The sequence below is a fragment of the Periophthalmus magnuspinnatus genome, chromosome 8 (assembly GCF_009829125.3).
Source record: "Periophthalmus magnuspinnatus isolate fPerMag1 chromosome 8, fPerMag1.2.pri, whole genome shotgun sequence".
In the NCBI taxonomy this organism is placed as follows: Eukaryota; Metazoa; Chordata; class Actinopteri; order Gobiiformes; family Gobiidae; genus Periophthalmus; species Periophthalmus magnuspinnatus.
The window spans coordinates 22898522-22923000 of record NC_047133.1 but is presented as its reverse complement, the minus strand read 5'-3'; the positions used below and the strand labels follow the sequence as shown (position 1 = coordinate 22923000).

The following is a 24479-nucleotide window of genomic DNA, read 5'->3' as shown; positions in this document are numbered from 1 at the left end:
AGATACAGACTGACAGAATGGTGATGGCAAACCAACCGGACATTGTGGTGGTGGATAAACAACAGAGCAAAGCCGTTGTGGTGGACATCACAGTACCAAGCGATGGGAACAACATATATATATATATATATATATATATATATATATATATATATATATATATATATATATATATATATATATATATCTATATCTATATCTATATATATATATATATATATATATATATATATATATATATATATATATATATATATATATAGATATATAGATATATATATATATATATATATATATATATATATATATATATATATATATATATATATATATATATATATATAGATATAGATATATAGATATATATAGATAGATAGATATATATATATATATATATAGATATATATATATATAGATAGATAGATAGATAGATAGATAGAGAGAGAGAGAGAGAGATAGATAGATAGATAGATAGATAGATAGATAGATAGATAGATAGATAGATAGATAGATAGAATAGAGTGGACTAGTGTCATTTATATACTGGATTACATATATAAATAGAAAATGTATGTGTACCATATACACTTGTGTATATAGTACCGTATGTATGAAGCATGAGTGTGTATAATGAGTGTGTATAAGTTACGTGTGTATGTATGTGCCTTATATGTTGACAATTGTGAAAAATAAATTGAATTGACCTGAATTAGTAAAGTAGTGCATTGGTGTTATTTTCTCCTCGATCCAAATGTACACCTTTTCCAATCTTAATCTTGCAATTGCATATTCACATTTACATTTATCTTTGTAATTAGTATTATGAATCATAATATTTCAAGCATTGCTTATACTTAGTGGTGGTAAGCTACTTCTGTAGTCACACTTGCCCTAAAAAAAAACTATTGAAAGCAAGGCTACCTATCTGCTCCAACAGCCCCCTCTGACAAAACCCACAGTCACAGGCAGCAGCTGGGATCAAAGCAGTTGCTGACGCTACACTTAAATTAATAAACAAAATTATTTTATCTAAATGAAATGTATCATATATGTGAATAGATCAGCCACAGGGACAGTAGTAAGAAAGAATGACCAGTTATTTTGAAACATAAAAGAGTACGCAATAAAAAAAATATGTTCACACAATTGGCATGTTAGCACCTTGTATGGAAGCTGAACAAGACAAAAATATCTTACATTGTAACAGAGGTTACGCCCACATCAGGACAGTATAGATAAGCCCTAAACCTAAAGCATTATGTGGGCCACAATTTATCGAAAACATTAACTTGGACAAGTACAAGTTGATAATTATGATGCTTGGCAATGGTTTGTTTTTCAAATATTTGTTATACTTTTGTCATGTTCAAATCTACTTTTAACAAAAACTCAATGCTTTTTTAAACATGCACATAAAGTATTTCAGTATAATTATTTTTTGACTAAAGTTCTACAAACTAAAATATCCAAACAGCAAAAGTGGTTACACAAGAGATTTTTTAAATGTCCACTTGTATTAAACACTATTCTCATTATAGCCTACATGCATACATATGTGTACTATGTAGCTGTGTGTAAACTACTATTTTGGGGCCCTTTTTTTGCTTCCACAGTATTTATCTTCTCTTAGACGGACTAAAGGTCAGATCTTGGGTGGTTCACACTACACTGTCCAGTATAAAAGGCCTCACTGCCTGCACTGACCACAGCAGCAGCTGACATTCAAAAATGACCAGTCTCTCTGAAAAGGACAAGGCCTGCATCAAATCCTTCTGGGCGATATGCCAATCTCAATCCGAGATCATCGGCAGGGAAGCTCTGGCCAGGTAACTATTACTAGGGCAACAGGGCTTTTGTTGTTTTTGTCTTAGTTTACTGAAATTTGTAATAGTTGACTATTATTTGAGCAGGATTACAAAAGATCTATATGGACAGCAAAAAGGAGAGAACATGGAGTGGGTTAGCTGGACATTTGGAATGAATTGTGAATTTCTCCCTCCCTTTCTTCATCCAAATATGCAATTTATTAGTCCTTTTCTTGTCTTACCAGTTCACTTTGGGTCAAATATATGGTTGGATCAAAGAGATAGTTTTGAGACCTTTTGCTATTATAGCTCTGACTACTGACATTCATAGAAAATATATCATGCAGGTCTATCGCTGTATATGTGAGGTTTGTAGGTTGACTAACTGAGTCTTTTTTCTAGGATGATTGTGGTGTACCCTCAGACCAAGACTTACTTCGCTCACTGGAATGACATCTCCCCAAATTCCCCCAATGTGATGAAGCATGGCATCACTATTATGAAAGCAGTGGGGGATGCTGTGTCCAAAATCGATAACTTGAAGGCTGGACTACTTGATCTTAGTGAGCTGCACGCATTCACTCTCCGTGTGGATCCTGCCAACTTCAAGGTAAATCTCTCTTATGCAAAGGATGGGTACATAAAATAATTCAGTAACTTACATAAATGTGTTTTACAGATCTTCTCCCACTGCATAATGGTGGTTTTGGCCATTCTCTACCCAAATGACTTCACCCCTGAGGTCCACATGTCCTTTGACAAATTCTTGGCTGCAGTGTCTCTGGCTCTGGCAGAGAAATACAGATAATCTCCAACAGAAGACAATAAAGAAAATGTTAATCAGCGAATAATTTAATAAATGTTTGCATGCAAACACACAATTTGAATGTCTGTCTTTTATATTTGTAAGAAAATGCACATACTGCGATTAAGAATGACAAGTCACATAGGTCTGCTACAACAACCAGCAAGTTGGCCTATCTGAAACGTACTTTTCACTCCATAAAATTTTGTGCTAATGTAATTCAGTGCACTAGCTAACAGTGGTGGAAAAATGGCAGAAAATTTGTACTCAAACAGCTACTTTTTTGCTAAAAATGTTACAATTACAAGTACTGATTTAAAATTTAACAAATTACAACTATATTAGAAATGTAGGCTACTCAGTTACAAGTAGATCTACAGGTTTCCAAAATGTGCAATTACCCCCCAAAATCCACTCAATTACAATAACTTGAGTGGGCTATTTGTAATTAGGTACTTTCCCTCCCTGCTAGCTAGAACAAGGGATACAAGTTTTCTTCAACAACATTAATTCATAGACAAGGCAGCTTACCATCAAATTGTAGCCATAGACAAGAGGACTTTAACGGCATCCCGTGTGTATGGTGATAGAACATTATTTCTATTGGGCTTGCTAACATAAACCAAATGAACATTATCAAGTTCAAGATAATTTTATAAAATATTTCCGCCAACCTGGCAACCCTGTAACCATGACAACGGCGCGCAGCTACACTACACTTTTACACTTTAGGCTTTTTAATGCGTGAATCTTCGGTGCGTAGCTTTATGTTTGCATGTTTCTGTACATTAAAACAAAATGAGTTATATATTGTGTAGGTGGCTGAACACGGAGCTGCGTCTCTCTCAAGTTGTTGGTAAGTTTAGGTTTCTTCACCTGAATTAATGTACTAGCGAACAGTGGTCTGGGTACACATCTGAAGATACGCACTCAAAAACGCCTTCTTATGTGTGTAAAATATATATTAGGCCCAAAATAACAATCGAACATAACTTTTGGACGTTAGCATATATGTTATATCTGTTATCTTGTTCTTAGCATAGTTAGTTACTTTTTTATTACAGATGAAGTTAGTGCAAAAGTAAAATAAAATGGGATAAGTATGAAATGGCTAAGGATTTTTGTCAAGTTGCAATTGTTTTGTAAGTGATACATTTTCTTGTTTAATTGAAATGCCAAATATAACCTAATATATAAAGGGTTATGCATATAGGCCTACTGTATTACACCACAGATCAAGCAATTCCTCCATTTTAAAAGTTTCTTCAATAAATCTTAACAGGGCCAAAAACCTTTGCCAGAGATTTTTCTAATGGATACCTCATTGGAGAGATTTTGCAAAAATATGATCTGCAAACAGACTTTGATATGTTTAGCAAAGATGAGTAAGTACAGTATTCATATGAATGATGACATAATGCTTCATGTTGTTTAATATTACTTTAAATACAGTGTTGTGACATGAAAATTAACTAGTACTTTTTTTAAAGCAACAAGTCTTCAAAGGCAAACAACTTTAGCCGTCTTAAGCCAACCTTACAAATGATTGGAATATCACTTGATGAAACCACTGTCCAGGAGTTGATGGAGGTGAAGCAGAGCGTTGCCTTACATCTCATTTATACACTATATGTTGCACTGAAAAATAAAAACAAAATCATTGGAGGATCACTCGAGAGCTTTATGTCAAAGGCTTCCTCTGCATATCGACACAAGAAAGAGCAAGACCTGTACTCTGAGGTCTGTGTGGGTCATGTTTTATGGAAATGGAAAAAAAATATTTTTTTTAATGCATAACTTACTGCTGTGCATTTATACAATTTAGAGGCTTCACAGAGGATTTGACAGTGCAGATCCCAAGACTGGTCAGATGTCTCAGCTCATCGAAGACGGAGATCAGCAATTAAACTTAAAATTGATGGAGGCTGATGCTGCTCAACAAAAGGAACCTCTTACAGTCAAGAAGAAGACAAAAAGAAGAATTAATTTGGTAATAGAAAAAGGGCTGTTTAGCATTTGATATTAACTCCTTGGCTATAGTTTGCACTTTTAGCATTTTCTAACTAGGCCTGTCACAATAATACATTTTGAAGCATGGTGTATTGCTACAGAGGAATGTCACGATAAATGATAATATTGAAACTACTTTATGCCACTGGTACAATAAAAAAGCAGAATAATCCCAGTAAAAAGTTTTGTTTTTGTTTTGTTTTGGGGTTTTTTTTGTTTTGTTAATACAGTATCATTAAAAGCCTGAGCTGTAACAAATGAATGAATAATTTCATTCTGGGAGTTACTTTTTCATCCCTCTTCAGCTCAACTCTTACTGTATTACATAAAAAATATCAGAAATCTCTCCAAATATGCATACGATCAATATTGAGCCCCAAAATATATTGTTCCAGATTTCATATACTGAGTGATAAGCCAATATCATAATTATCATTACGCGCCTATTTCTAACCATCTATGGCATTATTTGTGCTTTGTGTGCTTTAGACCACAACTGTTCGAGAAGCAAAGGTTCTACAAAAGCAGCAAGAGCAACATAGGCTCAGAGAAATACAGGCACAGGTACAACTCTAAATTAACTCAGTGTTTTATTAGAAAATTTACTGGTCAGTTTGTGTAAAGGCAGTGGCTGATCTGATAATAGAGTGGTTGTCTATAAACAGACGGTTGGCCATTCAAGCAGTTGGCTTATCTATCAGTCAGTCTTAAGGCAGCTGTCACTATATATAAATTACCTCCATTGTGTGTGTGTGTGTGTGGGGGGGGGGGGGGGGGGGGGGTCTGCGTGTGTGTGTGTTTTTTCAGATTATTCAAAATGAAATTCACAAGTTTGAAGAAAATACAAAGAAGATAACAATTTCTGCCACAAGGTTTGATGAAAGTTAAATGCATTATTGTTTCAGAGAGGGTAATCATTATTAACTTATTATGTCAGCTAATAAAAACAACACATTTATTCAAGAACATATATAATACTTTGGCCATTTTAGTTAGTTTAGTTATTATATCTTACTTTTTATAAGTGATTCAACTTTATTTTTTTCTTTCCAATCCTTGCAGCAACTTTTGCCTGGAGGAACCAAAGAGTGAAGCTGTTTATATAAAAGATATTGAATCAAAACAGTGCTTAAACTCTGAGTACATCGAGCAGATCAGACAAAGACTGAAGGAGGATGCATTCACTCAAAAACAGAGGGAGAGGAGGGCAGTTCAGTTTGTTGTGGAGAAGTCAAAGGCCCAAAAAGCTGAGCAGGTGATGCACTTATTACATATACTTCCAGTAGTCCAATACTTACAGTTTTCATGAAGTCACTGATTCTTTCTTCCATGGTTGTGTTTTGGTCCAGGACGCACAGATTGAGGAGTCCCTGGTGAAGCATTTGACCCGACAGACAAAAATGGAAAAGCGCCTGGTATCACAGCTCCTGCAGATCCGCTCACAAAAGGAAATGCTCATAAAGAACAACTTGACGAGACAGCAGCAGTTTCAGCAGAGGAGAGAGAAAGACTTTGAGGAGGCACTGGACAGAGAGGCAGTAATGCGATAACCTAAAATATACTTCACAAAATTTTATACCATGCCCAAACTGTACTGAGCTTGGGGCATCTCTTTCCTGTATCACCAAATACACATTGTGTTATACTTGTGCATAATTAGACTCTTGTTCCAACTTAGGCTCTTGCCCGACAGGAAAGACTGGAACATGCAGCAGAGGTTCAGAGAAACCTGGACATGTGTAATAAACTTGTTGCTGAGCGAAAACAAAAGAAAAACATGAAACACTTTAGCATCTGCAAAGAGATCCTGGAGCAGATAGTGGATTTAGCCACCAAGGCTGGAGATTACCACTTACTCAACTCCAGGTACAATATCCATATATTATGCTGTTGTAATTCAACTTTTTTAGTTTGAAGTAAAATATTGATACAGGATATAAGATGGAATGAAAACCTAGCAACTGTCCAAGTTACTATGCAATCTTGTGTCATATAGTCATAGTAACGAATTTTGCTATATAATCCCATAGAAAAAGTCATACTAAGCAACATTATTGAAACTATTTTAAATACTGAGCCCAACAATATTGTTCATCATCATGTATTAAACAGTTATTAGATGTGTTAGGGTTAGTAATAATACTTGATAATGCATAGGGTTTTTTGTGAATTAAAACATTTATTACTTGTATTTTTGTATCTAATTTTTTATGACATAATTTCCAGTATCATCCCTGAGAAACAGATGAAGGAGTGGAAGGAGTTCCTGCTCTGTGGCCTGCCTCTGTATGAGACAGTTCATGAAGAAGAAGACAACATGCAGCTCAACCCTGTGGAGCTTCTGAAGCAGGATGAATTGAACAAACTTGACTACGAAGAATACGAGGTGTGGATTAGTTACAGCATCCTAAATTAAAGACTGAAATAGGCCTGTCACAACAACAAATTTTGCTGTACAATATATTGCTGAAGAACATATAGACAATTAACAATAATATTTGAACCAAATTATGCCATTGACAAATAAAGTAAAGTAAAATTATCCCCCAAAAATATTCCAAATGTAAAATATGGTTAAAAACAAACTGCAATAAATAAATGGCAGAACACTTTAGTACATAGTGTTTGCATCTGTCATGAGTCACAGAAGTGATTTATTCAACACTTTAAAGTTCAAATCTAATCGTAGACAGGAAACAGGAAAAATAACAAAAACTCACCTACTAGTGCAAAGAAAAAGTACCCACAATAAATATTGACATCTAACATGTATTGGACGATAAGTCAGTATAGTAATTGTCGTGACAGGCCTTGACTCAATATAATAAAATAATCTATTTTCCTGGAAGAATATGGTTGGTCAATGGGCGCAGCCAGAAGAAGCACAACTGATACCATCACCTAACAGCAGCATTTTGGACCATGTGATTGTTCAAATGAGAAACATTGTGCATCCACCTCCTGCTTTTCCTCCCTTCGTCCTCAAGGCCTGTGTCCTGGGCAAGTCCTGCTCTGGGAAGACCGCTTGCTTGGATAAAATTGCACAAGGTAAACCAGATAGACATTTCCAAAACACTGAACTTCAGATAATGGTCATATTCATTTCTGTCCACAGCCCACGGGTTCTACATTTTATCCACTGACAAATTGGTTGAGGAGGTGCTCAATGCTTATCACAGTAAAGATGAGGTGAGACTAATGTATTTTTACAGAGTTTTTATTGTTACTTGTACAGACACCAATGACCATAACATTATCTTTTATTTAGATTTCAGGTCAGCATACAAATTCTCCTGCCAAAGATGGTAGGTAAAACTTGACACGCCTTTTCTTACACACTGGCATCTCTCAAAACTTGCTGCCTGGTGAGCCAACTACTATTAGCTTTATTTTTCATTTTTAGATCAAGAATCTACAGAGAAAGTTACAGACAGTAATGTGAGGATTTAAAACATTCAAAAGTGTTTACAAAAAGTACAATTTGCATTCATGTCCTGTCTTTCTAGTTAACTAAGTGGGCCTTGCTTGGGGAAGCTGCAAACAAAGTGATGACAGAAGGGAAAGAACTCTCCAATGTGTTTCTCGTGGACATTATAATAGAGGCAATCAGGTAGACTCTTACAATCAAGTCAAACATATAACTAAGTTATATCATCTCAAATATATTTACCTTTCTATATTACAACACAGACAACTTCCTCCTTATTCTGGCTGGATCCTGGATGGGTTTCCTTTGGACATCAGCCAGGCACATTTGCTGGAAAAAGCCCTTGGGGGAGCTGTCGAAGAAGTGGATGAAGTTAATTTAAACCCTACCGATTCATCTAAGGTCTCAGCTCCAGCTCTGGACTTGGCTTTGATTCTAGATGTGTCAGATGGTTGTGTTGTACCACGAGCTGCAAAACAAACAGGTATGTGCAAGTAATGGCAGATTTTTATATACGTACAGAAATATCACTCACATTTTAAGGACATATCATTTGATTTACTGCCACTTTCTTGTTAGATGAAAATAAGCTGGCAGAAATTTCAAGCAGGTAATGTAAAAACAAGCCAATATGTTTTTTTTTATCTTTTTAATTCTTTTATCTAAAGTCTCTATCCATAAAAGAGTTGCAGAATTTGAGGATTCATGGCCACAAGTGGAAGAATGGTTTGGTACAAAACAGAATATCTTGGTCCGTGTGAATGCAGATGTTGATGAGGAAGAGCTATTCAAAGCAGTGGAGTCCATCATACAGCAAGTTAACCGACCAACAGAAGGTAAGTAATACGATTGTAGTTGTGTATTGTTTAATTTTATCTATCAAATAATTTACAATGTACATGATCTCACCAGTTTTTGAAAATGCATCGGTCTAGCATGAAGTCTTAAATGGTGGTAAACCACTTGAGGCTTCGTTAGCTTGGACTGTCTTGAATCTAACAACACAGAGCCTTAACGTAGATCTGGAAGAACACAAGATTGCATTTGTTTATTTCCTGACAGACTCTACCTAATTAATCTGATTATGTTTGTTCACAAGGTACTTCTGAGTCATCCTTTAACCATGAGCACCCCCCATCTATTGTTGATGAGCCACTTCCTACTGTGAGAACATTTTGATTTATATAAAATTCTAGTAACACCTCTTTTTTAATAGCATTTACTGTTGCTTTAATTCATAAATCTCACATAGTGGACTCCCTTCACACATAATTCATCCATCCTTCATAAACAGGACCTGGCAGCATCCATCTGCCTCCATTGGGACACAGTCTATAAATCATATGTGAATAAAGTAAAAACAGTATTTCAACAGCTAAGGGGACAACACGCTGCCATCGATCTACACTTCATCAATGTGAGGTACAATAATTCAACATGATCTTTTATTCTTTGCTCATGCATTCTTAGTGTTTTTTCATTTATTCAGTACCTTACGTATAAATATATGCTTTTACAGAGATGAGTTTAAATTGTATTTGAACCGTACTGACCCAAAGCAAGATTTGATTTCACAGTGGCAGAAGGACTACAACAAAGCTCCTCTTCATGTGAGGCAAGATAAGACCCAACTTCACCAAGAACTAGATGTAAGACCTCCTATTGCAGATAAAATAAAATGAAAACCTTTAATTTAGGGAATATTATATTAACATTTTTGTGATAGGACCTACTTGAAGAACTATGGCACATTAGTGATACACGTAGGGAGGAAAATGAGCAGAAGATTTTTCATATAAAAGAGGACGGGTGGCTGGTGAACTGCACAGATATCTTACTGCAACACCATTCAACACTCATACAGGTGGATTCTATAATTAAATTAAGCAGTTTAGAAGTTTAAAAGACCTACTTGTTCACCAGTTATTGGTCATATACTGTTATACGCAATCTGCATGTTTTGAGATGTAATAGCTGTGCCTGTCATTAAAGGTGGAAGTAGAGCGATTTCAGGAGATACTTGGTATTCTCAAAACCTACTATCTGAGTGTGTGCAAACAGACAGTGCCTGGCACAAATCTTGATGTTCAGGAAGAATGGTAAGATATGTTAAATAAACCATATATTTGTTGTTCCTCTATTTTAATATTTATTTATGTCAATCAAGGATACATTCTAAAATAAGATCTGCCAAGGTAATTAATTTATATATCACACTGATGAATACTTGCTAAGATGACTGCCTGTTGGTTTCATATAAATGTAATATTTTTAAGCCACTGTCATGTGAAAGTCTAATCTCTGTTGCTGACAAGGCATACACAGCCATAAAGAACATGGTAAGGCTCTGCTGAAAATATATACGGCCGAGACAATTTGCAGCTTATACATGTTTCTATTCTGTTTAGGTATTAGCAGAATCCCTACTGTTCAATAGAGAGGCAAGAGGGCCAAAGGACAAAAAAGAGATCAATCCTCGTCTAAGCACTGATAGAAATAGTAAGTAAGGTTTCACATTTATTGCCATAAAACATTATTTTGAAAATATGTTCTTGGTTTTCTTTGCACGTTTCAGATTTTCCTGCTGTAAGTCTGTGTCCAAACCAAGAACAGGCTGATTTCAACATTTCTGAAATTGCAATTACTGACTTCACAGTTCTGAATAAAGTATACAATGAATATTTAGCTGCACTAAATCAAGAAGGTAAGACAAGTGTGAGTTATGCTGTTGTCATGTTGCCTTTCTTTGATCTTCATCTGTGTGTGTTTTCTAGGGAATGCTACAAAGGCACGCATAGCTCTAATAAAAGGCCACAGTTTGAAAATGGTGGATTCCCTACAGAGCAGCTTGGACCAGTTGAAGAACACCATGGAGGAGTTGATGAAACAACAGTTTATGGTGGAAATGAAAAGGTTTGTCCTTGTGTAGTGTAATTATGATTATGAATAGTAGTTTGTATTATTCTTCTTCTTCTTATTTCTGTTATTATATAACATATTACTGTGTATCATTTTTCACAGTATTGACTGTGTGGCAGAAGTAGCATGCCATCATATGGACTCTGATCCTGAACTCCAGAATGGGCTTGATCTGGTATGCAAGTTAATCAGCAGTCAATATAGCATATATATTATATAGTATATACAGTATAGTAAAGCATAGTATATTATCTATTACAATGTGTTGTGTTTTCCTACACAGGCCTCTAGTTGTTCTCTTCAAACTGTCAATAACAATTCTGTGATTCCACAACCTGCTAAACCATGGAAAAACAAATTGGACCAGGAATAAATTTAAATGTGTGTATGCAAGTATGAATATGGCATTTCTACAAAATGTTAGGTGTATCTTGTGTCCACAGGAGGGCACACTTGTACAAAAGCCTATCTTAAAAACATATGTTTCACTATGTCACTATTTGTGATGCTGCCAAATGTAATGCGTCACTACCCAGAATTAATCACATCACAGATAAGGCTAATCTGTGATGTGATTAATTCTCAGTACTGGGATTTTGGTGTGAGGCCAGACATTAAAATTTGCAGTGTACTTTCAAATTAAAATTATGTTTTGTTAACATTATGTAAAAAAGTTATCCATTGGACATGAACAACTGGGTTATTTTCTAACTTACACACTATCACTATGCAACTTTCCTGCTGAAGGGTATGCTAACAGCTTGTCTTTCTAGGCAAAGCCATAAGATCACCATGGAGACAAGCAGGTTGTGTACCATCTATCAGGAAAGCTATGCAGTGCACTTAATATAAGCAACCTTACAAATTAAGACTACCTGCCAAACTTCCTGTTATTTGGGACATTTCCAGAATCAAAAATAAAATAGCTAACATTTTTAAAGCCGAAAGTTTTATGAAGGTAAATAAACAAACTGGTGTGATGCATTGCTGCAGTGTCAAATAAGGTCTACATCTATGAATTTAAAAGGAATTATCTTGACATTTTGTGTCCCTCGGTGGATCCACCCCTTTGGTATAGATAAGCCCTAGACACATAAGACTGACAACCTTAACCTTGAATGACCCAACACACACTTAAAATTACAAATTATATTTAAAAAACAACTGGTTTAGTCCTGTTTTGGGCCAGGTTTAATCCTTGTTTAATTCTGCTCTAGAAGTGGTTTAGTTGGTTAGTTTTGGTTTATACTAGTCTAGTTCTACTTTGACGCTCCTTCAGTACTGGCAATGCTGGTAAAGCCTTTTTCTTTTGTTTTTCAAAGACATCTATTATAGCTGTTGTTATTATATCATTATTGAAACAGATCTAGTGTTTGGGACATTTTGTGCAACCCCGAATTGTGCTACAAGGTCACAAAATTATCTAGCCTTCTAGAAAATTAAGTTGAATACCCTGGTTTTACATTTTGGATTGATGTTGATTATTTATTTTTATTTATTTATTTTATTTTATCAGGAAGCCCCATTGAAATTGCATCTCATTTTCAAGGGAGTCCTGAGTACACCGTTAAAACATACAACATTTACAATTAATAAAATGCATAGTAAAACGTACATTAATATTTTTACTGAACCTGTGGTCCACAGGATTCAGTTAAAACAATTACAAAGGTCTGAAAAGATGACAGATATAGTGTGTTTAAATTTACTTAAGGGAATTACACTGTGTATTTATTATTGTCTTGTGTTCCTGTGTGTCCTCAATCAGTCTGCAGGCCATGTGTGCATTGGTTATGGTTATTTTATCTTAAATATTTATGGTATTATGGAGTATGTATTGCATGATCTATGTCCAGTTTGTTTGTAAACACTGTGACTCAGTCATACTCAATCCATGCCATTGTCACTAATGCAATCTTTAATTTCTGGCATCTTTTTTATTATGCATCATAACAACTAAAACAGTTTATAATTATAATTAAATCTAAAGGCTTTATTGCAAATATAAAAATGTACAGTGTTTTATTTTAAAGCCAACTTTGGTGGGCAAAAACGGGGCAGGGTTTTATCTCTCTTAAACTGCCCCAAAATTTGGAGCCCATCCAAATACCACTCAGTGTATCTGGCACACCCTAGTGTAATGGGTGTGCCATGCCTCCTGTCCTGTATAAAAACCCACATCGCACATCACTGAACCAACGTAAACAACTCGCCAATCAAGATGAGTCTCTCTGACAAGGACAAGGCTGCAGTCAAGGCCTTCTTTGGGAAGGCCAGTTCCAAGCTTGATGCAATGGGTTGTGATGCCCTGGTCAGGTAAATCCTCTTTGAACATAAATGACCACTGCATCATATAACAAGTTGGACTGATTTATGTGCTTTTTTGTACTAGGATGTTTGTAGTGTTCCCTCAGACCAAGACCTACTTCTCTCATTGGAAGGATCTTAGCCCAAAGTCTGCTCAGGTGGCAAAGCATGGAAAGACTGTGATGGGAGGAGTGGCTGAAGCCGTGAGCAAAATCGATGACCTGGCAAATGGTCTCCTGAGCCTGAGTGAGCTGCATGCCTTCACCCTGCGTGTGGACCCCAGCAACTTCAAGGTACTAGTCTCAGATAGGAGTCAGATAGGCCCAACACTAACAACTCCTTATTACTTATTACTACTTCCGCTATCCAGTTTTGCATTCATACTAATCCTCCCAAGCTATTTACCTGCCTAAAGCTTATAAATATACTTGAATTTGCACTTTATTATTGCAGATCCTAGCCACCTGCATGATGGTTACCTTTGCTATCAACTTCCCTGATGACTTCAGCCCTGAGACTCATGTGAGTGTGGACAAGTTCCTCCAGTGTGTTGCCCGTGGCCTGTCTGAGAAGTACCGGTAAACTGGAAAAAACAGCAGCAGATGTGAACACTCTCTGTCAGTGTGAATGACAAGAATAAATAAGTCAATGCATTCAATTGTTGTGTCTATTTATTTCTCTTTTTTCAACAATTTATTGTGAGAGGGTTTTTGTTTTCTAAAATAGATCCTACATAATTATTTAGTTGACTTTGAGTAGACAACTTTTACTTAAGCTATATACTAAAACATTGTGTGAAGAAGCATATTGTTCTAATGATTTACCAATGATGTATGTGCAAAAGCCATAAAAAAGGCTATAACCTATTGAAAGGTAGATGTTAGTTATTGACTATTTATAGGTGAAGCTAAGCACATTACATTGTTGTTACAAGGTAATCATGGAGATGCTCCTAATTTTAGTTGCTCACTGCAAGATTGTTTCACCTGTGCCAAAAACAGAGCTGTATTTAGCATTACATTATTTTTTTTCATTTCTATTTCAAATACTTAAACATTTAACCAAAGGTTTGTTGATTTTATAATAATTCTGCTAGCCTGTTTAAGCGTTTGTGTGCATTTAACGAGTTTTTGAAACATTTGCGGAACTGTCGGTTTAAGTATACCTTTGTTCCTATCGGACACCTTTCACTGTGACTCACAACAAGCAGCGTTTTGTCCATGGATGGGTTTGATAAACAAGGATCAAATTCGAGGAAACTACGTTTTACCAAAGCGGTTTTGGATTTTATTTCTACAACTATACACTGTAATAAGGAATAGTTTGATGTTTATTTTCCGATTTAGATAGCGATTGCCTTTTGTTTTGTTGTCGCTGTGGGGTAAATAGCTAAATAACTAACATGATGTATAACCCGCAAGCAGAAAGGAAATCCATGTATACTCAACCACCAAGTCATGAATACAAAAGTAGCGACAAAACCAGTCCCATCAGTGTCATCTTGGTGAGCTCTGGCAGCCGGGGGAATAAACTGCTCTTTCGTTACCCTTTCCAAAGAGTACCTGACAGCCCGTCGTCTTTGACAGGTACGAGAAACATCAGCCATTCAACCTTCTTCATGTTCAGTTCAGCCACTACAATGAAGGTCAAGATAGCCACATTTAATGTAAAGTTAATATGAATTATAAATTCTAATTAAAAAAACCAAAACGAAAACATAAATATTCAGTTTCATTGAGGAGGTTCAAATCAAGGGCATAATGTATTATTACTTTGGTTTGTTTTTTACCAGCAAAACAGAGAAGTCGATATGCTCTGAACACATCTGGAGATGGACCAGAGGATCAAGATGGTGATTCAAGGTACCACATAGCAAAAATTGAATTATCAAAAGTGTTTTTAAAATAAAAATTTTAAAAAGTAGGTGGTGGCCACTTTTAGGCAGCTCAACTCATACAGTTTCTAATTTGTTGCAAGAAGCTGAATACAAAGTAAGATTTTATATTGCAGATCAAGCATGATGGGTATTCACTGTGAAAGCAATTAACTTAAATATGCATAATATGCTAAAACACTTCATAGCCAAAGCAATAGCTTGGATAAGCTTGCTGCAGACAGGGTTGCTTAATGTCCATGTGCTGCATTCAGCCCAACTGTGTGTTGCATTTCCCTATTGTTTGCTTTCTTTCTTCTTTTTTATGGCCCAAATCCCATTTCAGAGAACACTCTTCACCAACTGACGAACAGTTGGTTGCAGGGTAAGACCGAATCACTAAAACCACCTTGCCTATGCTTAGATCACCCCTTTTATCCCTTTCTTTTCCTTCGTTGTGTCCTTAAAGGAACCCCAAGCCGATTTCAGAAAATCCTTCTTACTAGTAGTCTAATAAATGATTATTTTCCTAATTTGACTTTCAGCATTTCTTTGTTCTTTGAGATACTATCCAATAAATCTTCTTAAAAAATCCCAGTTGTAATTGTGGGGTAGGTTTACAGTTTCTTCCTTTATTAAATAAATCTTGAAATTGGCACCTTGGTTTTGATCCCTCTGATTGAAGCATGATTTACTCGAGCAGCATTGGCATGTGTCTTTCACAATCTTTATGTGCGCAGAAACTTTTCTGCCAAGTGGACTAGCTATCTTTCTACCACACAAGCTCTTATATACAATCTTATCACACTGGAGGACCATGCGTCTGATCATTGTAACATAATTTATGGCCAGGATCAAAGGAAAACTATATAGACCTTGTCACTTGTCTAATAATGTTCTGTTTTTACAGTTTGTGATACAATTTATTTTTTAGGTTCTCTGACATCATTCTTGCTACCATTCTGGCAACCAAATCTGACATGTGTGGAAAGAAGTTTGAGCTGAAGATTGACAATGTCCGCTTTGTTGGTCACCCCACACTCCTTCAGCATCCTCCTGTCATCCAGGTAACAAAACAGGCCTAGTACCCCATTCAGAGTAGTTTAATATTCTCATGATAAAAGGCCATCCGATAAGAAGACTGTCAAGCAATACTTATAGTATTACATCAACCTCACTTTGCTAGCATATTTAAACAAAATGCAAATTGCTCTGGCATATAACAATTTATAGACTATTATCTGTATTTTGTTTTCATTGAATTGTTCTACATTTGGGTGTTGTTGTTAGTGTTGATATATATATTTAATTATTCTTGGAATTATAATTATTATAATTTTTCACCTCTCATTACTTTTTATAGGGTTCTAAAACTGATCCATCACCTAAAAGAGAAATGCCTACAATGATCCTGTTTAATGTGGTTTTTGCCTTAAGGGTATGTATCTTAATATGACATGATTATTATATTGTTATCCCAACTAACCAATCAGTGACACCCTTAAAAGTAATATATAAAGGAGACTCCTTTCAAATTAGCAGAAGCTGTTTGTGGGTGGGAAATAAATACCAGAAGTAGATTAAATCTGTAAAAGAAGGAGCAGTGTCAGTGGATGATAACGCGCTGTATCTGTCAGAGCATGGGAACCTCAGTGGAGCCTAATCATATGCTGTGAACAGGCACAGCCCATGCTGAGTCACTGTTAGTCCAACAGATGATTGGGTGGAGTAAAAATGCTTAGTCATACTTTGTAATGGTTTCTGTTTATTCCTTCTGACATATCCTTTAAGCCTGTGAATTAAATTGTGGTCTTTCAAATGATTTATTCATAAAACTCAACAATAACATTATATATTATAGGTATTCCATGGTTATTAAAATGTATTAGATTTTCAAAAATAAATGTTTTGTCTTTTAAAATTGTACAATATCCTCTTGCTCTCTGTACAACATACTGACAGTGTTGCAGTAAATGTGTTAATATTTGCATGGCATGTGTAACTTTGTGGTGATGGCATGTACTGCAGGCCCTTACAGTAGCCTAACCTACTGGAGACAAATGCATGGATAAGTCTCTCCAATATAAGCTAAATGTAAAAGCATTTAGTATGAAAACATAATAATGGTACCATACTAAAGAAGGCGTATTGTGTTTTAGTTTATTTGTGAAAGGTTTTATTTTTATAATTTGTTTATTTATGTTTTTATAAAGGCTAACGCTGACCCCTCAGTCATCAACTGTATGCATAACCTGTCCCGGCGCATTGCTATAGCCCTGCAGCACGAGGAGCGCCGCTGCCAGTACCTGACCAGAGAGGCCAAACTCATGCTGTCAGTTCAGGACGAGATCACCACTATGACTGAAAGTAAGGCACTACTTTTAACGGCAATATAGTATATATAATAAATTTAAATAAAGATTGTTTTTACTCCTTTATTGTTACCTGTTTTTCTGGTCAGCAGATGGAAGCCCTCAGTCCCCTTTCAGACACATCCTCCCAAAGTGTAAACTCGCGAGAGATCTGAAGGAGGCCTATGACAGGTGTGTGAGATCCCTGAAATTATTTGTATAATATGCTTATCTCTAAAACACTTTTTAAAACATGTATACTTTATACACATATTTTTAGCCTTTGTACAACTGGAGTGGTGCGTCTCCATATTAACAACTGGCTGGAGGTGAGCTTCTGTTTGCCTCACAAAATTCACCGGATAGGAGGCTATTACATCCCACCAGAAGCCTTAGAGAACAGTCTAAAAGCCATAAGGTAAGGAGTAATACATTTGTTTCTTTAGTATTTTTTCTTTTAATTTACTTAAAATTAATCCTAGACCTGTTTTGTTACCTGGACTGAATGGAAATTGGAATGGTTGGCCTTGCTGTTATGTGTGACACTACACATGTCTGAGATATATATATATATATATATATATATATACCTCTATTAAAACAACCATGCTCACTTTTAATTAATTGTTTGGGTTTATAGGCCTTATCACGCCCTGCTGCTGCTGGAGAGTGAGAAAGTGTTGCTGAGTCAGCTCCCTCTAGACTGTTCTCCAGCAATGGTCCGCCTCATCAAAACCTGCTCTCCCATGAAAAACCTGCAGCAACTGGCCCAGGATGCTGACCTGGCTCTGCTCCAGGTGCACCACTCTACTACAGTCTTTACCATCAACATTATCCTATTTAGAGTTACACTACATCATAACATAGAGACTGCATGTTACTGCCATCTTGTGGACAATGCCATTACATTCAGCAAATATTAATACCATGTGAAATAAATAATGAAATACTACTTGCAATAATCTACCACAAAAAACAATGGACTTTTCTTTTTTTACTATGTTTTTCACAGATTTTTCAAATTGCTGCTCATTTGGTTTATTGGGGCAAGGCAATAATAATTTATCCACTGTGTGAGAATAATGTCTACATGCTGTCTCCTCATGCCAACATCTGCCTGTGAGTGATCACATTTTCAACAGAATAGTTACAAAATTTAATTATAAATGAACAAATTAAATGTTCATACACTGTCTCTTAATTATTATGATCAAACAATTTCCTATTGAATGTTTTAATTACATGCCACTCTTGTGTATACAGATACTCTCCACTGGCTGAGCAGTTTGCCCAGCAGTTTCCTGGGCATGATTTGCCCTCAATGTTAGCAAAGTTCTCACTGCCGGTGTCACTGTCTGAGTTCAGAAACCCACTAGAAGCTCCAGCACAAGAGGTAAGCCCCCTATGCAGTAATGTGACACCTCATGTCATCTTCCTCCTAGCTTAGCATGGCTTTCATATTAATGTGTAGGTTTTGTGTTACTTTATTTTGGCATGAAACTGGCACACATACGCGCTATATTTCATTGTGACTTTATTGTTGAAATATTAAGACACTGACTGTATTTTTTTAGCGGAGGGAGCAGGTGTTCTCATCGACCCATCAGATTTTGGAGCCAAGCAGTTGGCCATAAATTATTAATATGAAAGGGACATCATCTTCCATTTTTCATGAACACAGGATCAGCGCCACAGAGCTTTTTTGTTGAGCTATTTTAGGTTCACGGGTCACCTATTTTGAACTTAAACTATACATGGGCTAGCTTACAACTGTAGACTACTAGACGATAAGTATCCCAGAGAAGACTAAGAGGCCCATAGAGACTATGTTTTCACTGTTGCTTGCTAAATTATAGATGTAGGTTGAAGGTATGCTTTTTAGGCCAAGATTTTATTTTATTTTTTTAAACCAGTGATACATTATAGTATAAATTATGTAACAAATTCAAGCCACAAGTGCAACTGTAGCACTCCAAGGCTGGGCCCATGTAGCAATTCTTATCTAACATCTTCTCAGCTCATAAGACAGATGACTTGAAATAGAAATATAAAATTTGGTTCCTTTGCAGGCCCAATTAATACAGATGGTGGTGTGGATGCTTCAGCGGCGTTTGCTAATCCAGCTGCACACATATGTTTGCTTGTTGGTTCCCCCAAGTGAAGATGAGCCCATCCTCAAAGATGAAGACCCTCTTCTGCCACCCCGAGTCGGGGGCCGCAGCCTAAGCACACCCAGCGCTCTCAGCTTCGGATCGCCCAGTACGTAGTTATATTATTAATACTATTCCTAACTAACTATGTACTTTTATGTTTTTTTCTTTGGCTTCTGGAACATTTCTAATTACAAGCTAGCTGTCCTTCTCTTTTTTGGCAAAAAAAAATCCAACTACTGAGACATTAAGTGTCAATTAGCAAAAAGAGGATAGTTTTCAAACTTACAAGTAATTTCTTTTTCTTTTTTTTTCTTCAAGTGTAAGGACTAAAGCAGGTGAAAACCACATGCAGTTGTTCACACGCCAAGTTGCTACCTCTACTACTGTACAACACAACTAAAACTTAAAACACAACTTAACCATCGTAATTTTATTTAATTTCTAAATGACAGACTGTTTATAAGAACCTGCGTACCACCAGTAGAAATCTTACCTCAAGAAGCCTCAGTGTCTTCTATATTCTATCTGTGTTGAATTTGTGCAGGCAGCAGCGATGACATGACCCTGACCAGCCCCAGTATGGAGAACTCCAGTGCAGAGCTGCTGACAGGAGGGGACTCACCGCTCAACAAAAGGATGACAGAAACTCTACTGGCCAGTCTGTCAGAGCATGAAAGACAGGTCATACTAAACATCCCCGCAGCACAGAATCCTGAAGATCTACGGATGTTTGCCAGGTAGAGTTGTTGTTGATATAAAACATTAATAAAGCACAAAATCAGATCTTAGGTATGTGCTTTACAATTAAATCACATGTAATCCAGAACTGCCTAGATAAACTAATCCATGGTCAAAACTGGAACAAAACAGTATATAAAACAAATAGTTGAGCTGCAAAAATCTGGTATCACAGACTGAGTATCTAGTGGTAACACAATTTGAGCAACACTTGTATAGTTGATTTATTAAATTGAGATGTTAATAATATGAAAATCAATATTTTATTGTGTAACAGTGTAAATATACTGGTGACATGAACAATCTTTAGCAGTATCTGCCATATTCATTGATGTAGGATTGAAGGGAAAAGCCTCCCTAATAAACATTTGCTAAAGTTTTTCAGTTTTTTTTCTCAGTAACTTTGAAAAGTGTTGCAAATTTCAATTAGAATATATTGCTACAATGCACCTTGTCCCATCCGTTTGTGCTGCTTGGTGAACAGCAGTGACAGCCCTCATCAGCACCACTGTCTCATGGTGATTTGCACAGTTAATGGTTCGGTAAAACTCATCACTCAAACCATTTTTCTTCTGTCTTTGCTTTTTTAGACTGCTGCACTACTTCAGGGGACATCACCACCTGGAGGAGATTATGTACAATGAGAACATGAGGCGGTCACAGCTCAAGACTTTGTTTGACAAGTTTCGAAGTGTCCTTGTGGTGACCAACCATGAAGATCCCATTATTTCAATCTTTCAGTCACCGATGGAGAAATGACTACAAGACAGTATTAGCTCTAGCCTTTCTGAGACACCTGATGTTACCTTACATTTTAAATTAACAATAATGATTTTGTATTAAAATGTACATTGTCTTTATGAGCCAAATAATATTTACACTATTAAATTATTTTGTATAAACCAGCCATGTCTCAGGTCTAATTCATACTTAAAGGCTGTATATTATATCAAATCGATTTATATTAACGTTGAATTGTGCTATAATAGTTTTCTCACATCATTAACTTACTCAGAGTTGTATTTTGAGTGATTTCATGAATGTCTGAGTAATCATGTATTATCCTGCATTTAAGACTTGAATACTCAGACTTTTCACCTACCCCCTATCCCCACTCACTGCTCTGCATTTACTTGCCATTATTAACATAGAAATTCAGATTCAGGGTCACACATGGGTTTAAAAATGTCATCTAGCCATTTTCAACAATAAAAAAAACATGTAAATCAAAAGCCACTGCTTGCTATAGTGAAATGCCACTATGAAACAGTGGGGCCAGTTCTGCAGTTTCAGACAGGAAGTTGATGGACCTGTTTCTATTATTATACCTTTATAGATGAGTGAACAAAATATTAAATTATGATCTATGTACGTTATAATTTAGTACTAAACACCCTACTTTAAAAAACAAAACAAAAACAACTGCAGATTTTGACCACACTTGTCACTGTCCCTGTTGTTATTACACTGTAAAGAGCAAATAGACCATTTCGAGTAATGACCATTCCAGACCTCAAACAGACCTCTGTCCAGGAATCCCAGAGGTGGAGACTCAAGGACCCAGAAAAAGCAGAGATACTCAACATCAGACAAGTTGCATTGGCTTTGAAGGAAGTACAGCTTTCCAGACATCTGTGAAATCACTAAGAAGTCACATAATGAGATTTTCATTAAAAACACAGATGCATTTTGCTCACTGGAGGCAAGGGAGTTTCATTTTAGGTTTTACTTCTTTGAAAGCACTGCTACATTTGGTAACAAATAATTTGAAATAATCTATGGGTTTCAGAGGGTGCATTCCTGATTTGGTCCTGCTCTAGTCCTGGTTTAGTTCACGAGCACCATTGCAATATAGGCAAGTGTACAGAAAAAATTTAAATAGGACAACCCTTTTTAGCTGTCCTATTTTGGAGATTTTCTTTTTTCCAATGTCACTTGCAGCTTACAGATGGTTAATCATTTTCGGGAGCATTTCTTTGTCCTTCTACTGTCCTGTATCACACTCCAATTCTAAATTATTCTTCATCAATTCAGATTCAACCTTTCTTTCTGCATCTTTATTTCTTACACTGACACATGAGTGGCCTAAAATGTAATATCGTAGTGGCTTCTTAGCCCATTCCCCATGTGACTCAATACCAATTCGTGGTGCTGACACAATATTGCTGACTTCTTCTGGATCTGCATTGGGGTCGCTCTCAAGCCAAATGTCCGGGTCTGAGGCCAGGTCCCGGCGGTCGAGGCAGCGTGGTATGTCCAGTGCTTGGCAAAGCTTTGAGGGACCGTTGCACAGCTCTTTGTCCTTCAGTTGTTTTGCTCCATCTTTGCGCTTTGCCGTCCTCAGCTGTCTCATGACGGACTGACCCTGAACAGGCTCCAGGGATCTTAGGAGTACAGCGGCACCCTCTCCTATGTAACAATGTAAAATGTGTGTAATTTATCGATCAGCAACAATTCACTTTGATTAGCCTCTTCAGCTCTTTAAAATATAGAAGACTCATCACTAACTGCATTATTATAACGAAAGCGATATGTTTAATTAAGTATAAATTTTTGTTGGTCCTATGGCTCTGAATTCCCCCACATTACTGTACGCAGCACATATTACTACCAGTACTAAAAACCTTACCATCCTTTACAACCCCAGTAACAAACATTTTGGTGTGACCAGCCAGGCCTTGTTCCCTAAGGTTAAATAAAGGTGCAGTTGCACTCATTTTAATCATTTACTGTATTATTCTGGCCCTTAAGAAAATAAGGTTTTACTTAGAATTGTATTCCAATTTTACACCAAAAATAGTGTTTGGCTGCAAAACTAACACATATAGGGTAAAGTTTAAAGTTTTGCCTAAACATTTGATTTCCACGGAGTATGTTATTATATTGTGCATTGTATTGTCTTGTGCAATGACAACATAAGCCATTCTCTTTAATCATTTCGCAGTTTTGGTAATAATGAATGACTTTACCCTCGCTGGATACATTCATGCAGAGGTAGATGCCGTAGATGGGATAGACATAGATAGTCCCAGGCTTCATAAACATGGCTGTATTTCTCTCAGTGCGCTTTCCTCCGGCTGAATGAGATGCTTTATCTTCACCTCCAAGGTATGCTTCAGTTTCCACAATCTTCCCTCGCAGCTCCACTCCATCTGCACACCTGCGGACCAACACCTGCAGGGGTAAACATACACTACTGTTTAATGCATAACCTACAACACCAACTGCACTCACAATTCATAATTCATATGTCTTTGCTAGCAAGGCGTAAAATAGGAGGCTATATATACATACATATTTTAAGTTGTTAACAAAGCATATTCAATTAGTGGAATTCTACATTTATTAACATGTAAACTATGGCTGTATTATTTTAGTAAAAAAAAAAAGGATCAATCTGTGTCATATTTCAAAATATTAATTTCATAATTCGTGGTGAATTAAAATATTCTCCTAAAAATAGACGTTTGGTAAATTACTATGGCCATGGAGAGTTTTAAAACAATCAGTCAATATAAAAATTGTATATATATTATATTGTATATAAAAAATGTATAATAATACAAAGGTTAATCTTTACCTTGCCGAGGAATGCTTTTGCCAAACTGATGCATGGTTGCTTGAAAAAATCCTCCCCTAATCTGAGTTTTGGATTATTTTTGATAAAGTAATGACTTTGCTCGATCTCATTTACAACCTTACTTGACTTTTCGTGTTTAGCTGGGCAATTTCCGTGCTCATTTAATACTTTGCCATGAATTTCTTCTGATATTAATTGTGTCTTTCTCTTTCTACTTGACATACTGCTTTAAAACATGAAATCACGTCTGTAAAACTAGTAATAAAAGCAGAAAAGTGTCATATCTCTGCTGCTTACTGTTGTTACTGGATGCTAACGCTAACAGGAAGTAGAAACTCGTTTGTTGACATCGTCTTAAAGGGACCGCACATTATTTTTCACTGGAAAAGGAAAAGTATAATAAGAGATTTTCAGCGCCTCATCTCATCTTAATTACTGCATAAATTACCGTGGCCCTACCTATATAAAGAATGTACTATATTTATAGTCCTTTTTTGGCCCAGGGCGCAGA

General features: G+C 36.2%; 5 protein-coding genes across 8 annotated transcripts; 4 read left to right on the top strand and 1 right to left on the bottom strand.

The window, feature by feature from the left end:
• Positions 1–1728: 1728 nt before the first annotated feature.
• On the top strand, positions 1729–2619 carry LOC117375469 (hemoglobin embryonic subunit alpha-like). Its single transcript, XM_033971772.2, has 3 exons — positions 1729–1826; positions 2208–2415; positions 2485–2619. The coding sequence occupies exons 1-3, from the start codon at positions 1729–1731 to the stop codon at positions 2611–2613; spliced, it is 435 nt and encodes a 144-aa protein (XP_033827663.1). The 3' UTR covers positions 2614–2619.
• Positions 2620–3384: 765 nt separating this feature from the next.
• Positions 3385–10150, top strand: LOC117375361 (sperm flagellar protein 2-like). Its single transcript, XM_055223933.1, has 18 exons — positions 3385–3466; positions 3893–3995; positions 4101–4350; positions 4436–4509; positions 5110–5184; positions 5683–5875; positions 5970–6158; positions 6299–6486; positions 6847–7006; positions 7470–7668; positions 7736–7809; positions 7889–7925; positions 8024–8058; positions 8127–8230; positions 8311–8531; positions 8716–8883; positions 9147–9211; positions 10040–10150. The coding sequence occupies exons 1-18, from the start codon at positions 3409–3411 to the stop codon at positions 10148–10150; spliced, it is 2304 nt and encodes a 767-aa protein (XP_055079908.1). The 5' UTR covers positions 3385–3408.
• Positions 10151–13326: 3176 nt separating this feature from the next.
• Positions 13327–13857, top strand: LOC117375468 (hemoglobin embryonic subunit alpha-like). The gene is made up of 2 exons (XM_033971771.2): positions 13327–13566; positions 13727–13857. The coding sequence occupies exons 1-2, from the start codon at positions 13360–13362 to the stop codon at positions 13853–13855; spliced, it is 336 nt and encodes a 111-aa protein (XP_033827662.2). The 5' UTR covers positions 13327–13359; the 3' UTR covers positions 13856–13857.
• A 598-nt stretch (positions 13858–14455) lies between these two features.
• nprl3 (NPR3-like, GATOR1 complex subunit) lies at positions 14456–21147 on the top strand. Of its 4 annotated transcripts, none has more exons than XM_033971298.2 (14): positions 14476–14859; positions 15066–15135; positions 15493–15531; positions 16081–16213; positions 16510–16584; positions 17360–17513; positions 17611–17689; positions 17778–17915; positions 18138–18294; positions 18510–18616; positions 18761–18890; positions 19567–19756; positions 20195–20387; positions 20979–21147. In XM_033971298.2, the coding sequence occupies exons 1-14, from the start codon at positions 14676–14678 to the stop codon at positions 21145–21147; spliced, it is 1818 nt and encodes a 605-aa protein (XP_033827189.1). In that variant the 5' UTR covers positions 14476–14675. The 4 variants fall into 4 exon arrangements, with proteins under 4 accessions (XP_055079515.1, XP_033827190.1, XP_033827189.1 ...); XM_033971297.2 differs by having other exon boundaries at positions 17608–17689; XM_055223540.1 differs by lacking the exon at positions 15493–15531 and having other exon boundaries at positions 14456–14859.
• A 100-nt stretch (positions 21148–21247) lies between these two features.
• Positions 21248–24286, bottom strand: mpg (N-methylpurine DNA glycosylase). The gene is made up of 3 exons (XM_033971046.2): positions 23969–24286; positions 23358–23562; positions 21248–22797 (listed from the first exon to the last, which is right to left on the bottom strand). The coding sequence occupies exons 1-3, from the start codon at positions 24188–24190 to the stop codon at positions 22373–22375; spliced, it is 852 nt and encodes a 283-aa protein (XP_033826937.1). The 5' UTR covers positions 24191–24286; the 3' UTR covers positions 21248–22372.
• Positions 24287–24479: the final 193 nt, after the last annotated feature.